This window comes from Talpa europaea (assembly GCF_964194135.1).
Source record: "Talpa europaea genome assembly, chromosome: 8".
Taxonomy (NCBI): Eukaryota; Metazoa; Chordata; class Mammalia; order Eulipotyphla; family Talpidae; genus Talpa; species Talpa europaea.
In genome coordinates this window covers 108,567,330-108,586,743 of record NC_140075.1, presented here as the reverse complement: position 1 = coordinate 108,586,743, position 19,414 = coordinate 108,567,330, and the positions used below count along the sequence as shown (strand labels likewise).

General features: G+C 40.5%; 1 protein-coding gene across 18 annotated transcripts in view; it reads left to right on the top strand.

The window, feature by feature from the left end:
• NRXN3 (neurexin 3) overlaps nucleotides 1-19,414 on the top strand; it is a gene marked incomplete at both ends in the record, with an annotated part of 1,501,492 nt that overhangs the window by 1,308,013 nt on the left and 174,065 nt on the right. For all 18 annotated transcript variants that reach the window (XM_084241403.1, XM_084241402.1, XM_084241405.1 and 15 more), the window contains one exon: nucleotides 13,562-13,733. In XM_084241403.1, coding sequence (XP_084097529.1) covers nucleotides 13,562-13,733 — 172 coding nt within the window. The remainder of the gene's footprint in view (nucleotides 1-13,561; nucleotides 13,734-19,414) is intronic.

Genomic DNA, 19,414 nt, shown 5'->3' with positions numbered 1-19,414 from the left:
ACGAGGGAGCCAAGGGAAGATAAGCGCCAACTTCTGAAACATGGGTACTCCGGCAAGACCTGGGTGATGTCTTCCCTGATGGCCTCTGAGCCTCTGGACTGAGGTCAACTGTAAGCTCAGCACAAGCTACTACCCTTCTAAACAGCTAACATTCTCCTGATGGAAGAAAGATGCTGACAGCAGAAAGCAGGGGAGTGAGCAGCAGGGAACACTTGGGAAATAAAGGATTTTATTTATAATTATTCTGAGTCTATAGTTTTCTAAATCCTATACATGTAGTTGTGCCACCATCAAGGAATCATTTGCCAGTGGGTGTGGGGAAGTCCTTTGGGCTAGAGAGAAAAATATTAAACTCAACATGTGATGAGCCATTAACAAGCTTTCTCTTTGTATATAGGGAGCCTGCTAGTCTGCCTTAAATTTCAAAGGTTTCTCTCTTGACAAAATTAGTGATATTTTAGAAAATGAATGAGCTGGTTGATAGCCTACATTTTTTTTATGGCAAGTATTTCCTATTTTTCCCTTTAACAGATGGAATTTCATTTTCATTCCAACAGTTTCAACTTTATAACTTCTCCTGTTCCTTCTTACTTCTCATTGGTACCTGCTTAAATAAATCTTAAACTCACTTTTTTTAACCTTTGGCCCGACCCCTCACAAATAGAGCAGCATCTTCTGTCCTGAAGGACACACGTTAATTTTCTTTAGTCTCTTGGGCAACTTGTCAGGGACTGACTGCATATGTTGATTTGGAAATATTACATGTAAATGTTCTTTATTCCTTCTACCCTTAATATAGGATACTGTGTATTTGTTTCTGTTTGTGTCTTGTGCCCATCTATTTCTCACTGTTCCATATTTTTCACATTGCTGGTTACAAACATCTTTTTTTTAATCATCCTAAACCATATGAGAAAAATCTGCCTTTGACATCTCAGGTTCTGTATTAAGTGAGCGATTAGAACTTTCATTGATGTCTTCAGACTCCAGGGCTTTTTCCCTTTGTTACAGCACAGTGGATTTTACACTCTTGAGAGCTGAATGAGACCAGATATATTTCTCTAGCTTCTCGTAGGCTTAACAAAGTACCCTATACTGAGTGTATGATTTGAAGTATTGCAGAACTTCTATGATTTAATTCAGACTTCTGACTTAGATTTAGAGAAAGAAAAGTATACTTTAAATAAAACACGATGTGTGAATATCCGCAATTTGGCAAGTTTGGTACAAGTTGAAAATGATTGTAGTACAGCCCACAGAGGCAGCCCTAAAAGTTGATGTTGGCCCTAAAAAGAGAGCAAAGCTCTCCCAGAAGGTGAAGCTTGAGTGCTGCCTTAACCAGCAGCCACCATACTAAGGAACAAAGCAGAAAGCAGGAAAGTGAAAATGAGGTTTTCTGAAAGCCTGGCATCTCAGTTAGTTAGAAGGTAAAAATTGTGTTTAAGGGGACCAGTGGTTCAAGGAACTGGCAAAGGGCTAGAATAGCATCCACTTTGAGGACTTCCCTTGTTCCAGTAAAGAAACAGGTTGAGTTGAATGTCTTGGTAACAGGACACCTAATCTCCCTGCCTCAGGTCTGCAGAGTCTGTCACTCTCGAATTTCCTGGGAGTGTTCCATATCTTGAAGACTGTTCAGTAGACCATGTGAAATAAATTTGCATAGACTACATGAAATAAATAAGTGCCTGTGGTCCCCTGAGATGTAATCATCTACATTTTCAAAAGCACTCTCCCAAACAAAATCATAGCAAAAATTGAAAAGCAGTAAATGAACCATGGATGGACATGTCACACGCTGCACTAAACTGTGGCTTGCTGAAAAATGCAAAAATGCTTTCACTATTGTGTCAAGTTCTCAGCCGAACATTTATGAACCTCCATAATGGAAAAAGACATAGAAAAATGTGTTTTCTGCTCTCACAATGTTCAGGATCTGATTAGGAGAAGAGTGGAAGAATAGTTCCATTAAAATAACTTTAAAACAAATCAACACATGGAGTTGATTGTTGTAGAATATATACTGAAAGGCTGATGGATAACTGGAGGATCTAGTTAATCATGGATGGCCCTGGGAGGGCATGCATGTAGAACTATATTCATCTCTATGAACTTAAGTACACTGGCAAGGAAAGCTGAGCCCTCTGACCAAGTCTGTTCTCCAGATCAGAAAGGAAAACTCATTCAGCTTTGGAGATCTGTCCTACCTCTTGTCATTCCTGGATCAGTGATCCCAGAGGACCAGTTACATATCCTGGAACTCATGTTGACTCTAAAACATCCTGATGTTTCATTCACTCTGGAATTTTTAGCTTATTGTGAGTCAGCTCTGTGATAGATTCATATTTTGAGAGCATTCTATGGAAGAAGGTCCAGTGTTTTGATGGACTGTCCAGGGACTGTCCAAGAATTGGATTAGAGCGTCACTACAGATGCCTTTTGATGGATACAGAGGAGACTCAATTCTCCAGAGCAATCATCATTTTACCTAAAAAGCCAAGTAGAAGACCAAAAAAACCCTTCTTTTTGGCTAGATTTAGTTTTAAAGCCTTATTCAGACACACACCCACTTACATAGTCACATAAACATTCACACACACTCAGATAGTGACATACACACTCACACAACTCTCACTCAACATTGTGTGTCCCTTAGGCTTTTGGATGAAGTCATTAGCATGTTCATAAAAAGAATAAAGGAGAAAAGAAGGAAAATGTGTGCCTTTAATGCTATGATATAGCTATGCCTTCCTATTGTGTATGGATTTATTAAAAATTCCATGCAGAATTGGTGTATCGAAAGCTGTGGCTGGCTCCCAGACAACACACAGTTCATGCCACATCAAAGTGGAAAGATGACTTCCTCATTTCTCGGGGATTTCCCCACACACCTACTTGGCTGAAATTGACTCACTTTATAATTTGATAGGGATACTAACTTCAAGTAAATTGAACTGCGCATGTTTGTGTTCTATAAATATTCTATCAAAAGAGCATGCTTCTTTGAAATAAATACTAAAGTTAGTGTGTTGAATGTCTTTCCAAAAGCATGAGTCAGCTCCTTGTGACTCCTGTGTGGGTCCCATTTCTAACCTTCCCCAGAGCCCAGGGAAAGTGTTTTTCTTTTCAAACGTCTGATCAGTCCACATTACTCTCCCCTACAGTGGCTTTGACCTGGCATGGAGACTAGCAGACCTTCCTCCTCACGATGCGATGTGCTAATTAAATTTTACTTCTCCTCCTTCCCTTCCCCCATTGCTCTTGTTATGGTGGTTGGGGTAGGTCAGACTCAAACTTTTGAATGAGAAATACTGATATGATCCAAGAAAGAATGTTATAGTAGTGATAGTTGACAATGAGGAGGGCCATAAAATATTACCTGGATGAAATACCTAGCTGCAACACTATCTCCAGGACACACACACAGCAGCACATCCCTCTGTACAGACAGGCACTGCTGATATATTAGAGTCTGCTGGCCTTTTTGTTTACGATAAGTAGGAAAGGAAAAATGAGCCCCTATTTCAGTATGTTTTTCCCAAGATGATGACACAGAAGATTCCCCTTGCAGGTAAACCAAGAGAGCTCAGTTAATCACCATTTATCACTCAAAGGACTCAAGTATCTTTCAGATGCATTGGAGCCCTGGAGACTGAGATATTCATTGGCTGCAATGCAATTGTCTTCTCTCATTCCATCTAACATAATAAACTGAAGTCCTAGCATCAAAGTGATGTGTGCTGCCTTTGAGAATCCCAAACCTTTAACATGTACATGATTCAATCCATAGCACTAGATAAATTTTCAGGAAGAAATGTCATATCATTATAATTTTAATAACTTTACAATTTCACTCCATCTCCTTCATTGCCAGCTACCATCTTTTGCCAGAAGCCTCTAATTTATTTCTCTGTATCTGCAGCTGCCCACCTTCAAACAGTGTTATATTAAATTGATTTTAGTATCTAAACCACCCTTAATGGAATCTGAGATAAATTAGTTCATGCTATATTGGGTGAGTTTTTATATATTTCATCTTATCTTATTAGAAGTGTGCTCTATTCACCAGGTAATAGTTGAATGAGCAAGTATAGACATGCATTTTCTAGTCATAGTTATTATCCCCACTTAAACATTTAAACATAAACTGTTGGTCAAACAATGAAAAAAATCATAACTAACCTTACATTGTGCAGGGACCAAAAAAAGGGATCAGCAAACCTTTCTAGAAATGGCCAGAGAGTAAATATATTAGGTGTGTAGGTCACATGATTTCTGTTGCAACTTCTTACCTCTTGTTATAGTGTAAAAATAGCCAAAGACAAATATGTAAGTGGATGAACACAATGGTGTCCCAGTAAAACTTTATTTCCAAAAATAGGCAACAGCCAGATTAGATCCCACAATTTCTTTTTTTTTTTAATTTTTTTTTTAATTTTCTAGAGGCATGTCTTATTTATTTATTTATTATTTGTTTGTTTGTTTGGTTTATACATGCACTGGGTACAGTCAGAAGCGCGGGAGGGTGAGAGAATTCACCAGAGCCAGAGCAGGGAGCAGAGCAGGCAGAAGGACCGAAGTACACTGCTGAGGGGAGCAGCGGGCGGCAGGAGAGGTCTGCACACCATGTGGGACCCTCCTCCGGTGGCGGGGGAGCAGCCGGGGATCGAACCGGCGCCGCAGAGGCCGCAGGTAGCTTCACAACCCAGTGCTCAACCGCTGCGCCACCGGGGAGGCCCTAGATCCCACAATTTCTAATCTCTCCTCCGGACCAATCTGCTCCTTCAACTTTTGCATACCCATTCTCCAAAGGCCTCATAATCACAGCAACAAAATATAAAACTCACATCATATTTTCTGATAATCTCAAGTACTGAAGCTCCCAGTTCTAAAGTGTGTGTATCCATCTTTTTGTTTTCAACTGAAAAACGGTATGGAGTTTATTTTTTTTTAAGATTTATTTATTTATTTACACAAGCACTGGGTACAATCAGAAGTGCAGGAGGGTAAGAGAATTCACCAGAGCCAGAGTGGGGAATAGAACAGGCAGACTGACGAAGTACACTGCTGAGGTGAGCAGCAGGCGGCAGGAGAGGTCTGTGCCATGTGGGACCCTCGCTGGTAGCCAGCAGCCAGGGATCAAACCAGCACTGCAGAGGCTGTGGCAGCTTCACAGCCCAGTGCTCAACCACTGTGCTACCAGAGGAGGCCCATGGTATGGAGTTTAGACTGATGATTAATCTAGGGTAGTGACTAAGAATGTTGTACTCACCAGACCTAGAACTCTTGGACGAGGTTTATTGTTCGTGCAGCCCCATTCACCCTGAAGATATGATATTATCAGTGTGTCACTGGAAAGATAAGTAAATAGTATAGCATTTTGGAGAATCACTAATGGTATCCTTTCAACTACGGAATAGGTCTTGAAAGGTTATTGCCTGTTTACTGGTCTCCCTTCCGGAGGAGAGCTGCTGCTCATCTTTAGACTTGAATAGCTGAAAATAGGGTGTTCCCCCTTTGCAGCCCACTCTGAAGTGACCTTTGTGGACGTAGATGAAAGTCAGCTAGTCTGTAGAGAAGTGTCCAGGGACTAAATTGAAATTGGGACTATCAGCTGATGTCATTAAGCCTGGGGAGATGTACTGGGGCATTTTTTAATGGACTAGCAGCAATAAGTTAAGAGTATGGGGTCACTGAGACTCATAGGGCAAATAACATGGGACATGCATTTTAGATCTGCTACTTTCTATCTGAGCTTGCATTTCCAAGTTTGCCTCTGTAAAAAGGACATTCCAATACAACATAGAGTAGAGAGAGACTCAGTTATAATCCCTGCACTCACATTGATTGCCCTGTGCTCTGAGGACTAGACCACAATTTTAGACCAAATATGTGACAGTTCACATGTGCATACACAGGCATACACTCATGTGCACACATGTGTGTTATGTGTACATGCATACGCACCTCAGGAAGGCATTGTGGAAATAGATTAGACCACATGTGTAAATGTCTGTAAAATAGTTTCTGGTAAACTTTATGGATTCTTGTCAAGAGACTGAAGGTTTATACTTCACTTCTGATATTATGGACTAGTTATTTCTTTGTGGGCATTGTTGGATATTTAGCAGAATTCCAGGCTTGTATTGACTGGATGCCATTAGCATCCCACCCCCAGTTGGGACAACTCAAAATATCTCCAGATATTGTCAAATGTCCCTGAGCACAAAAATCACCCCCATTTGAAAGCACTGTCCTGGAAAAACAAAAAATGAATGCAAGGAAGTGCTTCCCAGACATTAGCAAGTGTCTGAATCACCTAGAGGATTTGAGACACTGCGGATCATTGGGCTCTGCTCCAGCATTTCCTATACAAAGTGTGTTGTGTTAGACCCAAGAATTTAGAATTTGCATTTCTAACAAGTTCCCAGGAGAAGCCGATGTTGCTGGCCCCAGGATCATGGTGTGTAAGTGTGTAGGTATGATATAAAATATTCTGGGAGAATTCTAGTGAGTTAAAATGTGCTTCCTAATTTTGAGGTTGATGGTGTTGATTCTGAGGACACACAGCTTACAGTGTTTTCATGAAGACCATCAGGTGGTTTCCTCGCAGCTGCAATAGAGATCCGAGGGAAAAGCAAGGGGCTTCCTGAAATGTTCCCTCTCATGGGCATCATGAGCCTTGCCCTGCCAGATGTCACCACAATCCTTCCAGGAGACTGCTCCAGGTCTTGGCACAACCCTGAGGCTCCTCCAGAAATGTGCTTTAATTCTTGCTTGGCCGTCAAGCTTACCCACCAAGTGAGGCAGCGTGACATTGGCATCTATGCAGGAGAAGTCTGCGTTCAGTGTGGATGAAAAGGTGTGATGGCTAAGGCAGTAGTTTGTGGCCAGTGAGCCTCAGCAACCTGACTCTGACTTGCATCTTACTTACCTGTACCAGCCATTTTGTCCTGCCTGAGCCACACCTCCGGGTCAGTTTTCCTGTTGTCCTAAGCTGTCGACCCTGATCATTCTCTTTCTTTTTTTTTTTTTTTTCCTGTGCTTGGAGTTAGAGATGGAGCTGTCTTGAGCTATTTGTCAGTCTTATCTCTCTTGGCCCTCTGTTAGTATTTCAGACTGTGAATCTAATCCACTTTAATAGATTGACCTCTCGCAACCAGACATCAGCCAACACCTGGCAGAGCGCAACTGTGGTCAAGGGGAGAGGTGGATTCTGGGAGAGTACAAAGGTCTTTGAAATCTGTACAGATTTAGGAAAATAGAATGAGTTTCCAAGCCATTTAATGTGAATTTTCTAATTATAATCTATACAGATTCTAGAGTTGATGATCTTCAATGGGAGAGTCATCCCAAATGCAGCCATCTCCTGTGGGGTATGCGCCACGGTCCCTGGTGCATCGTTCACAATATTCCTCACCCACTTATCTCCACCATCTTCACCATTATCTCTATCTTCATCTTTACCATTAACATCATTTTTCATGATGGTTTGTGGAATACTTTGGAATTTGCCAAGATTTTATGTATTTCTCTTATCATTTCACACAGGGATGATTATTATGGTTGTCTTTGTATCATTCTTATTTTATTTTATACAGATAGGTTCACATTTGAGTCCTGAGGGACCTGGTTAAGATCACCTGAACAGTAAAATACAGAACTTTGACTTGGCCTAAGTTTTCTGATTCTAAATCTTAAAGCCTTATGGAACCCAGAACAGACATAGTCCTCCCCCAGCACTTCCTGGCACACACATCCTTCAGGAAGGGGAACCACATAATCTCATGGGTTGAGAGTGAAAGTTCAAATGCTACCCAAGCCCCGTAGCTGGAGTGTTGTCAGGTGGGTGATTCCTGATGGGTTTATTTTCTACCTAACGCTTCTTGAGGAAGAGTCCTGATCTCTTCCACTTATCTTTTATTTGTTTTTTTAAAGATTTATTTATTTATGCATACAAGAGCTGGGGTACAGGCCAGAGGTGGGGGGTGAGAGGATTCACCAGAGACAGAGTGAGGAGCAGAACAGGCAGATTGACTGAAATACACTGCTGAGAGGAGCAGCAGGTGAGACAGGAGAGGCCTGCTATGCCTTGTGGGTCACCTCCTTGCCTGGGGATCAAACTTGTGCTGGCAGTGACTACAGATAGCTTCATAGTGCTGCATTTTATTCCCTTATGCCACTAGAGATGTCCCTTTCACTTATCTTTTAAATCCTTTCATACAACATATCTCTGTATACGGCGTATACAACATAAGACATATCTCTGTAAAGCATTCACTGCTTATGAGCTAACAGTTGTCCTGAGTCTAGAACTAGAAGACCATCACATAGAAAGAATGGGCTGACGATCTTCATTAAAAGACATCTAATAGTCATGAATAAAGTCATGACCTACAACATCACAAGCACCCGAAGTTCTCTCTTACCAGAAGACTGAATTGCAGGGAGACTAAAAATTGTAGTTAACAGTGCCACCACTTACTTTATTTACTATGACCTTGACTTTGAAATGGGTTTGACAGACTCGGCAGTGTCTGGATCCAAGAAGGATCACCTCCATGTTATTTTCTTTATATAATTGCATAGCACTGAACTCCAGGCTCAGTGGGCAGCCTGATTCTCAGATTCTCTGGGACACCTACAAGTTAAGATATTGAGAACTGCTTCTTTTGTACATCTCCCTGGCTACATTTGTCAGCTATAATTTTCTAAAATAGCAAATGATGCATTCTGTCTTCCCTGGGGGCACTCTGGAGTGAATAAAGAGATCGTCTTTAGGGAGCACTTCGCTCCTGAGGATTTTCCTCACCCCTGTCCATTTCTGCTCCTGAAATCTGAACCATGGTGTTGGTAACAAATTTTGGGTCAACTCCATAGCAGTGACTATAATTGTGGTTGACGGAGGATCAGAAAACTGGAGCCAGACTAATTTGAGCAACCAGGTGGGCTTGTAAGCAGTCATTATTGATGAAGAATAACTTACTGGCTATATAAAGACAGCTGCTTTCTGCACCATTGAGTTTTTTCCCAAATGCACTTGAGGGTTCTTTAGTAATGTTTTCTGATTTACCACTTGTCTTTGTTTTTAATATCAAGGAAGAACATGGATTGTAGTGATTGCCTTGGTAGCATTTTTAGTGGTGTTGGGTATGGAGCTGTTAAGTTTATAATTACAGTCCTTTTGAGCTATGCTTTTCTTGTCTTGGAGAAACTTACAAAAGGCATCAAGGAATATGGAACAGGAATTGCTACCAAATTGCAATAGGAAATCAACCTTGTAAATGTTGGTTTTTTAATGTTGTTTATAGTAAAATTGATATTTATTTTATACCATTTCTTTTTTATAAGATTTAGTTACTTATTTATGCATAGAGGAGCTGGGGTGTAGGCCAGAGGTGCAGCGGGTGAGAGGATTCACCAGAGACAGAGTGGGGAGTGAGTCGGAGTGGAGAGAAGAACAGGCAGAGCTACACTGTTAAGGGTAGCAGTTGGCAAGATAGGAGAGGTCTACTGCAGGTAGACCAGGTCTACTCAATCCCTGGCCAGGGATTGAGCTCTAGCTGCAGTGATGATAGCACTGAAACCTAACTCTTAGGAAGCCAGAGACGCCCCTGTTTTTGCAATATTTCTTGATGAAAGTGTAATTAAACCAACTAGTCTTTAGCTCATGCCACAACTTTCAACTACACTAATGAAGAAAAGAAATGGACAAGATGAGTAATATTGCCTGAAGTCCCAGCCTCAACCACCTGCTAGGTCTTCACACATATTCTTTCTCCTTAAATCTTCACAATTAGCTTCAGAGGTAGAAATTTGCTTCTTGTTGCCTACACATCCCTTCAAAGAAGAGCGATCAGTAGTATAATAACCTGCCCAGGGTGATACATCTTTCAGAGCCAGAGGTATTCTGCCTGGAGCAGAACCATGCTATGCTAAACCTCATATCTATCCTGTTGAACCATTTAACTTCTCCAGGAATCACAAAGCATTATATGGTTAAATGATTGGAGAGTGCCTTATTATCTCATTTTTTCCCTTAGATTTGTACAATAGTTCATAATTTATAAAGTATGATTACATTAATCATAATATTTCAACTCTCATAGCCCCATGAAGTATGTAAAACTGGTATCATCTCTGCACAATATATTATCAAAAAACAAGTTCAGTAAAGGTAAGAAACTTTTCCAGTGTCAGCAGGGCTGACTCCAAATCCAATGACTTTTACTCTTCATCCTTCTTTTCTCTGGACACATAAATCAGAACTTTTGTCTGTTTTTGTTTTTGTGTTTGTTTTCATGGCAGAATGGATTCAAGCCTGGGCAATGTATGGCATTTGCCACAAGGCTTCTAATGAAGTTAGACAAAGCAGTTGGCCACAGATTATAATGCCATTGTGGTCCCATAGCAAATGATAAGGAGCTTTCAGTAATGAAATCTTATTACTGCAAGTAAAGAGACCACATCTGAGGTCTCACACAGCCACATTCACCACTGTGGGAAATACCTGGTTAAGGGTCTCCACTGATACTGGCAGCATGCTAGTGGGATTAAAAAGATCTCTCAAAAATAGTGATTGCACTGGCAAATGTGTGGTGCCTAAGATAAGGACCAAATATTTATTCTGGCAGAGATTAAATCTTTTCTTTTTTCTAAATCTATTATAGATCTTGCAGAAAATCTGCCCAAGAATATATCTCACTGATCTGCCAACTTCACTGAGCCAGAAATGTACTTTGCCACTGCTGTTGCTGAAAAACTGCAAGATGCTGCTTTAAAGCATCTTTCTTTCTCCCTAAAACTGTTCTCCATCCATGATTAATTAGTGACTCAGAGATGAATTGAGTCACCAGCAGTTCTTTCTATGCATCCAGGATTTATGTAGTGGTTTCTCATTGAAGAACACTAGTTCAATAAAGAGCCCACCTTGGTGGGGTGGGCAGAGGAGTAATGGTATCTGAAGTCATGGTTTCTTAACTTCTCCAGTCCTTTCATTCTGCTAAGTAGGTTATGGCTCAGGTTATTATAGTCTTGCTTATTTTGGAATGAGGGTGAGAGCTACCAACACACACACACACACACACACACACACACACACACACCCCTCTTAGAAATGAATACCAACTTTTGAAACAAGAAAAAGCATACTGTCGTGTCTGAATTCCTAGAGAGTCAAGGATAAAGAATAAAAATGAGTCATAATATGGGCATGAACATTATCAAAAGAAACCTTGATCAGGTTCATTTACCTATGTGTCATACTTTAGTGCTAGCTACTTTATTTAGTGCTAGAGATATAGAGATGGAAAAAAGCAAAAATTAAACTGAGACTGTAGTGTCACAACAAAGGTTCATGAAATCATGAATACATTTAGTCACCATTTGGGATGCCCCTGCACTGCTGTCCTTAGAGCACAGAGCATAGGAATTGCAGAACTAGGTTCACATTTGTGCTGTGCTGCCAGGGCACATGGGAGCGATGACGTCTGCCTGGGTATAGGGTAAATGATTGTCAGGCTTTTCTGCCCTCCCGCTACCCATTAGGATTAATGATGGATCCCTGCGGTCCTGAATGCATGCCTGATGGTGGGCACCTGGAGTAGGGTATGGGCCTGCGTAGGTGGGTTCACCTGGGCTGAGACTGGCATTATAAGGGCCGCATCGTGGGGAACAGAACCAGAGAGAATAAACGAGAGAGAAGCAGAAAAAGAGGAAGCAAGAGGAGGAACAGAACCACCAGAAGAGAGCTGAGAAGCAAAAGAAGAGCAGCACCAGCAGAAAAGAACAAGAATGCCAGAGAGCCCAGAAAGAGTAAAGACTTGCCAGAGGATGGGAGTCCTGCCAGCCTCCGGGCCCCTGACCCCCAGCCTGCCGTGTACCTGGTAAATTCAATAAAAGCCTGAAAAGCCACCAAGGGCTCCAGGACTCCCTCCTTTACCCATCTGCCTAGAATCATAGAGATTCCACTCTATGCCATCCTGCCTCTATGCTGGGTCTCAGCACCTCTGTGCTGGTGACAACCTTTGTTCATCAGTCTAGATTCTTGCCTTCTAAGATCAAGATTCCTGTATGCTTGTCTGGTTTGTTTATTGGACACAAAATGTATTCACATACTAAAGGACATTTGTCCTTCCTTTTGGAAAACCTTCTTTTCGGAAAAATAAGTAAAATATACCAAATTATATGGAAACCAGTGCCTGAAAACTCACCAAAGTCATAATTTATGGACTTTATGGACTTTAAGCATAACAATTGCTTAATAAATATTATGTTTGTGTACTCAATTGATAAAGAACAAATGCATGAATGAGCCAAATTACTAAATTTGAGTTTCAGTGGAATATTTCCTACATCTTAGTTTATATGGATTCTGGACTTTTTCCATATCTTTCTCCTCTTCTCCTCCTTATTCTTTTCCTATTTCTTCTACTGCTTTTTGAATAAGGAAATAGAGGTTAAAAGATTGTGTGAATAAATATTATGACTCGGACTTAGAGAATTTCAGAATTACGACTAAATTTTATTGTCCTTGCACATCCAACTTACTTTTAGGCAACGAGTCAGGAAAGTGGAGAGATGGGCAGAGATGACTTCTCCTTACCCACCCCGCCTTGGATGAAGCATACTGAAATAGATAATAGCTAATCAGTGAGGTTACTTTCATTGTATTCATTGTGCTACTTAATCCAACATTCAACCAATTATTAGAATAAAAGTGTAAGAGATTTAATAGGATTATTACGTAAATGTCAGTATTCTGGGCACTTCCAAGGATGTGGATGATGTCACAACCTCTACGTCATCACCCCATAATCATCACCTTCTTTAGTCTTCTGGAATTCATCCCTTCCAGAGTCTTTGTGGAGTCCAGAGGTTCTCTTCAGCTGTGTGAAATTAAATTCTAGCACTGGAATATTGCTAGAGTTTTGAATTAACTCTTTGTATTAACTTTAGGAATAGGGCTGCAAGTGGAGGAAGGGTAGAAGTTCATCTGACTCTGAAATCCCCACTTGATTTTTCCTGGCATCTATGTATCTTAGACCTACAGAAAAATGTCACCAGGAGTTGGTCTCCAATGCTAACTCTTCTGCCACTGCCTCCTAATCATCTCTACTCCTCCTCTTGGCTTTGTCTGCCCAAAAATGCGCAAGCAGGCTCTATTTCCTCTTTAATCGTAAATATGAATAATGAAATACTGTAGGGTCCAGTGTCTTATTAGCCTCTTCTAGGAAACATGCCTAATTCATCTCATAGAAATAAGCTTATCGGTGTCACTCCAAGTGTTAGGCTATTCTCTGGTTCTAGCTTTGATATCTGTTGTGGGCAATTGAGTGATGTAATCTGTTCAATGCAACCTGTGAGAGCAATTGGGGTGGCTTTATATCCTTGGTTTTTATGTTCAGGATGAAAGCCCGTGGAGAAATGCAGGATGCTATTATTAACTGCATGCTGACAGCTCCCTCTGGGTGCTGCAGACTTATTGTTAGTTGGAGAATCAACTTTAAAGAGAGAAAACTTTGTGGTTGGTGATAACTATGCCTTTTGTGTTTCTTTTTTATAGGAACAGGGGAAAATTGGAGTTGTCTTCAATATTGGCACGGTTGACATCTCCATCAAAGAGGAGCGAACCCCTGTGAATGATGGTAAATACCATGTGGTGCGATTCACCAGGAATGGAGGCAACGCTACGCTGCAGGTGGACAACTGGCCCGTGAATGAGCATTACCCCACAGGTACATGTTTTACTCTCAACGACCCAACTCTCTTTTTCTGTCTCATTCTTATTTCTAAATGGTAATTTTCACATGACTGTCACTAAATCATACACACTGACTATCAAGCACACATTTAAGTTATTTTTGCATGAGCAGATAAATCTGTACATGATTCCTTAGGATTTGGTCCAGTGTAGGGAGCTTCTGGAGACTTAGTAACTGTGCACTGAACATTTTTTGTCCACCTGGTTAATACTGCCTGACTGGCTCATACCAAATATGGTTAGTATGGGTTTTCCAGGGCTCTGAAAATGATCGGCATTGGAGGGAAGACACACCATCTCCATTCTGTACGCTGCTGGATAATAACAGAAAATACACTTGAGGTCAGGGCTATGTGGTGCCATTTCATCAGGAGTGGGTGAAAGTACAGATAGTCAGGGATGGCAGGAAGACTGCCAAAGTATCAACATTTATGTTGATACATACAAATTAAGGTAACAATGAGAGGAATACTAAGGGTGGGATTTCACTCATTGGGTTGATGTTGCCTATCCTTTTTTTGCTCACTTACACTAAAGCTGCCTTGATGTTCAGAGATTTGTCTTAGTAGGCACTTTAATAGCAAGCACGCTGGCATGGGAGGAAGAAGGATTAATCATCTGTTTAAATTTTATAGTCAAGGAACATTTGCCAATAGACTCCCAGAGCCAGATGGCTGAATCAAGGGCAAAGGCAGGAAAGGTTGCCTTCTTTAAAAAGACCATTCAAATAATCCCTAAGCTTTAATCTCTTACTTCCCCCATGAAAACAGCCTTACACCCTGACCATAAAAGTGGCAGGAATTTAGAGGGGCGATACTTTGGCAAAGGGCCTTGGTTCTCTAATTGTGTTATCACCTGGTGGATGCAATAAGAATAGCTCAGAATATTGAACTCTTCACTAATGTGGGTATGGTGTGATGTCTCTGTCTTCTACACTCCAAACTGTCTATAATTTTATCACTGTTATCTTCTCACTTCCTCTATAGTGAGGTGAGCATGGGGATGAGGAAGTCAGAAACATATTTCTGAAAAGATAGGTTCTGTTTAGGGAAAAATCATCAGATTTTAGGGAGAAGGAAGTAGATGAAGTAAAGTTGCCTACTTGTGGCCCAAGAATTTCAAATGATTTGAAAACTGATTGTTTTTATGCCCAACTCACATTCATTTTCTTTAAAATCTAATCAGAACTACCTTCACTGCTGGCTTTCCTCTAATAGCAAGAGTTTTCCTATATCTGGTGTAGTAATAATTATGGAAACATCCACAAACAGTATATAAGATCCCCTAGGTATTGAAGCAAAAAGGCATGTGTATACATTTATCTACCATTTCCATCTCTGTACAATATCCAGCTCAGCTTTTGCTGGATGCCTCTTGTCATATCCTTAGCATTTCTTACATGAAGGCACAAAAATGATCATATGCATTTATCTTTCAGCCCTTGAAGAGAGTCAGAGGTGTTAACAGCTACTATGAATTCCTAACATCATCCAAATTCACTAGACACTAATAGACCTAATTTTTAAATTCTTCTTGCTTAAACTCTAAGGGATAGGAAGGGGGGAATCAAAATAGCCTGAGATCTTAAAAGTTGTTCATTTGCTCATAGGAAAAATCAATTTCTCTCCATGCATGTTATCTTTGTCCCTGCTAGTGCTGCTGTATTGTTTATGGGTTTCTATTAGGTATATCAAAGATTTCTGAATTGATGTTAGCCCTGAGACAATGTAGAATGCACGAGAGAAGGCTTTTTAATGGTCATTTTAAAGCCACAGATATATAAGAAAACCCGTGACCCTTGCTGAGTGCCTATCTCTTTGTATCTTTAGTTCCAAATTATGGGTTGCTTCCTAAGTTTTCAAAACAGAGCAAACCTTTCTCTAATGGAATCTCTTCCAGCTGAAAACTGTTATTACTAGTAACTGTTGGTAACTGTTATTTAGTAATAATATGTGTTATTATTATAGGACATGATAATATAGCAGTTGTAAGTATGAGCTTTGGAATCAACAGGCTGGAGTTGGGATCTTTGGATCTTGGTGCCATTAGCTGTGAGTCCCTGAGGCAAGTTGCTTCAAGACCTTGAAATGCCCTAAGCATTGCAATATGCAATGCCTCTCACCACAAGAAATTCAAAATGCAACAACATTCAACCATAAAATTGGTGTAAGAGTTTCTAGCAGTTCAAATTTTTCTTCTCTGATGTTCACTGTAATACTTAAAAAACATACCAGATTCTTTCTCCCTTCCTCATTATTTTTTTTTCAGTTCTCTTTGCTTTCTTGGTTCTCTGAGTTAATACTAAGTTCTTCCTATTTGGTGATCCAGTTCTGAACTTTAGACATGTTATTAAACCTCTCAAGTCCCTGTTCCTTAGTCTGTGAAATGGGGTCATGACAATATGCATTTCCTGGGCCTAACATGAAGATTAAAAGAGTCAGGCATATGTTGAATGAACAACATAATGCATTCAATTAAGTTAGTATAAATAAATGTTACCTATGAAGATGACCAAGCATTTGAGTAGCATTTTTTCCAGTTCTGTAATCACACATACAAATGACTTCATTTTGATTATCAAATGCATATCGGGTAGGGTAGATTTAAAATTTAACAGTGATCCAGGAAGATATTGTGTCTTTCCTAAGGTCACATAATAAATGAGGTACAGAACCAAGACCAGATTCTTTCATTCTCAATGGGATAAAATTCTCAGCATTTCCACAGCAAACTGGGAAATAGTTTGAAAAAAATCACAGTGTTATATTTTATTCTCTTTTTGTAAGTGTCATACTACAAAGTTCAATACTAATAACCACACAAAGATGGTTATTGTGAGATGCAGTGTCAAAAATCTTCTTTAAAGAAACAGAAGCTCTGTTAGCTGTTCTGAAAGTCTCCTTGTGATGAGTTTAAGTTTCCTCCTGGTGTAATGGCAAGGTGCTTCTGTGCAGTCCTTGTAAGAATCCTGAGTATTTAAAGAGCCACCACGTAGCTTCTGTTCCAGTTTTATGTCCCACTCTTTCATGACTTCTTGGGAGTGATGTTCCTTTTGAGTTTTGGATACCTTATTTTCTCTCCCCCCTGCTTCCTTGTATTCATGAAAGGATCTATGTAACTAAATTTTAAGCATTGTTAGTGCAACCTGGCAGTGATTAATTAACCAATTAATTATTTTTTGAAAGATTATTTATGCATACAAGAACTGGGGTACAGGCAAGATGTGCAAGGGGTGAGAGGATCCACCAGAGACAGAAGGGGGAGCAGAACAGGTGGATTGGCTGAAATACACTGCTGAGGGGAGCAGTGGGTGAGAGAGGAGAGGTCTGTTGCACCATGTGGGTCACCTCCCTGACCGGGGATCAAACTCATGCTGCAGTGGCTGTGGATAGCTTCATAGTGCTGAGACTACTTATTTTAAACCATAAGCTCAAATATCCCTGTATCTGGACGTCAAAGGAAAAAAAATCACCTGGTTAGGAAATCTTGACACAGTTTCTGCAAAAGTACTGTATCCTTTTCCCAAACCATTCTGCTTTACAGGTAGTAATAAGTATAGAAACCATCAAAAGGAGTTCAGTTGCGCTACTTGTGTATTGCTAAACACTAAAGAAACACAGAGCAGCTCCTACAGAATATGTGCTTAAATTATCTTATTCAGAGAATGTGTGCTAAGGAAACTCTCTCAGCTCACAAGGTCCTTACATATTAGAATCATCTCATGGGCACTTGCAGGACTTTATGTAGCTCCGCTTCAACATCCCACTGTGAAATATTTAGAAACCAGTTGGGCATAGGGTGTGTCATCATAGCTTTTTGTGAATCAGGAAGGATCCAAAATCAAAATAGTTCTATAGCCATCAGAATCTTATATCACTTAATTCTGAGAGAGAGAACTCAAAAGCAACTTTTTTCTTTGAACCTGAAAATAGAAAGGCTAAGGAACAGGAGAGGGAAATTAAAGAAGGATCGGCCCAGAGCTATCACCCAGGCACTGACAAATGTGCTTTATAAAGCCTCTGATTGCTGTCTTGACACAATGCCGGGGTGGGCACCAGGGAGGGGAGGTGAAAGGTTATATCTGAACATCAGGAATTAATTTTAGCCACAGCTCTGGGCCCCCCTCAGAGGCTGGGTTGACTGGAATTGTTAGAAACCCTGTCCATTGTGAGTAGGTGGCTGGTAGTGTCTTCAAGGCTGTTAGAACCTGAACATGGAACAACTGGACTTTTTGGGTCAGAGCCAGGCTCCTGGGAAATGAAGAATAAGTAGCAAGGAAGTATAGGTGCCACCTTCCCATGGCACGGAACAGGTCTTGATGTGCTCCTTTCTTTCTTGACATTGCCCAGTAGCTCATTTGAAGGGCTGTCGTCAGACCCTCCCCTTTCTGAGTCAATAAAATGCCCTTTGCATTTCACTTTATGCATAAAACATCTTATGCCTAAGTCCTGGTCGACCACCCAGCTCAGAACATGAAAAGCTTTGTCAGTGGCTTTGTTCTACTATACTCTTTATATTTGAATGTGCCAAATGCCACAAGACCTTGCCATTATAAGGGGTTGGAAGTGAAAACATGGAGCTGGTACTTATTGAAGCTGAAAGTGACTTCATGTACATTATTCCTTGTGAGTCTCCCTCCATCCTGCAGGGGCATGGGCTTGGTATTATTACTACTATGATAGTGTCTATAGTAAGATTGCATTATTGAAGCTCTGAGAGGCTAAACAACTTATTCAGGATCATGCAGCTTAAAAGGTGGAGTAACATTCCTCTCCTATGCCTCAGATTGCAACACCTTAAATATCCAGTCCATTTTCCTATTTCTCAGAGTCATGATTTTATTAATGCTGACCTTAGGTTTTTAGGGATTTTATTTTTCCATCAAAAAGATTCTGAAATAAAAATCCAACCCAGACTAGTTCAGTGAGTAGGCTTTCTCAACCTTGGCTCCACTGATATTTGGGGCAGGTAATTCTTTGTTGTGAGGCTGTCCTGTGCACTGTAATGTTTATAGCAGGATCCCAGGCTTCCATCCCCAAGATGCCAGTAACATGTCTCCATGTCAGATGGCTCAGGATTGCAACATCAGCTTCTCCCCATTGAAAGAAAAACCTCTGACATACTTGATTTCAAGCGCTTTTTGTCCTTCCATACTTTAGGCACAGTACACAGGGCTATAAGAGAGATTTTTTTTTTTTTTTTGTCCACGTCTCGTTTGAGATTATTGGGACTTTGTAGGGTTAAAATGTCTACATGTTTGATGTGATGCTGAAATTTCTCAGGTCTTAGCTTTTCATTAATTCCTAGCCAGGAGGTTTTCTTCTTTCAGTCTTTGCCTGCAAACACTTGAGGCATTGCCAGATTTGAAGACACATTAAAACAAGCCCCATCTACCTGCTCATTCATCCATTCAAGACTAGCATTACTTTCAGTTTCAGTTCAAATGGGGGAAAAAAACATAGATAGTGAAGTCCTGCAATGGGAATATGAAGTATAAATACAATCAAGAGCAAAAGCCATATTTGAACATGCTTTCAAGGCTGCAGGGATGTAAGAGCAACTGGAGAGAGGCTCACTTAATGTGTTTGAACATTGCTAGGTACATTTTAAAATGATCTTATAAGTAACTTCTTCAAACAATCGGTCACAGATGTC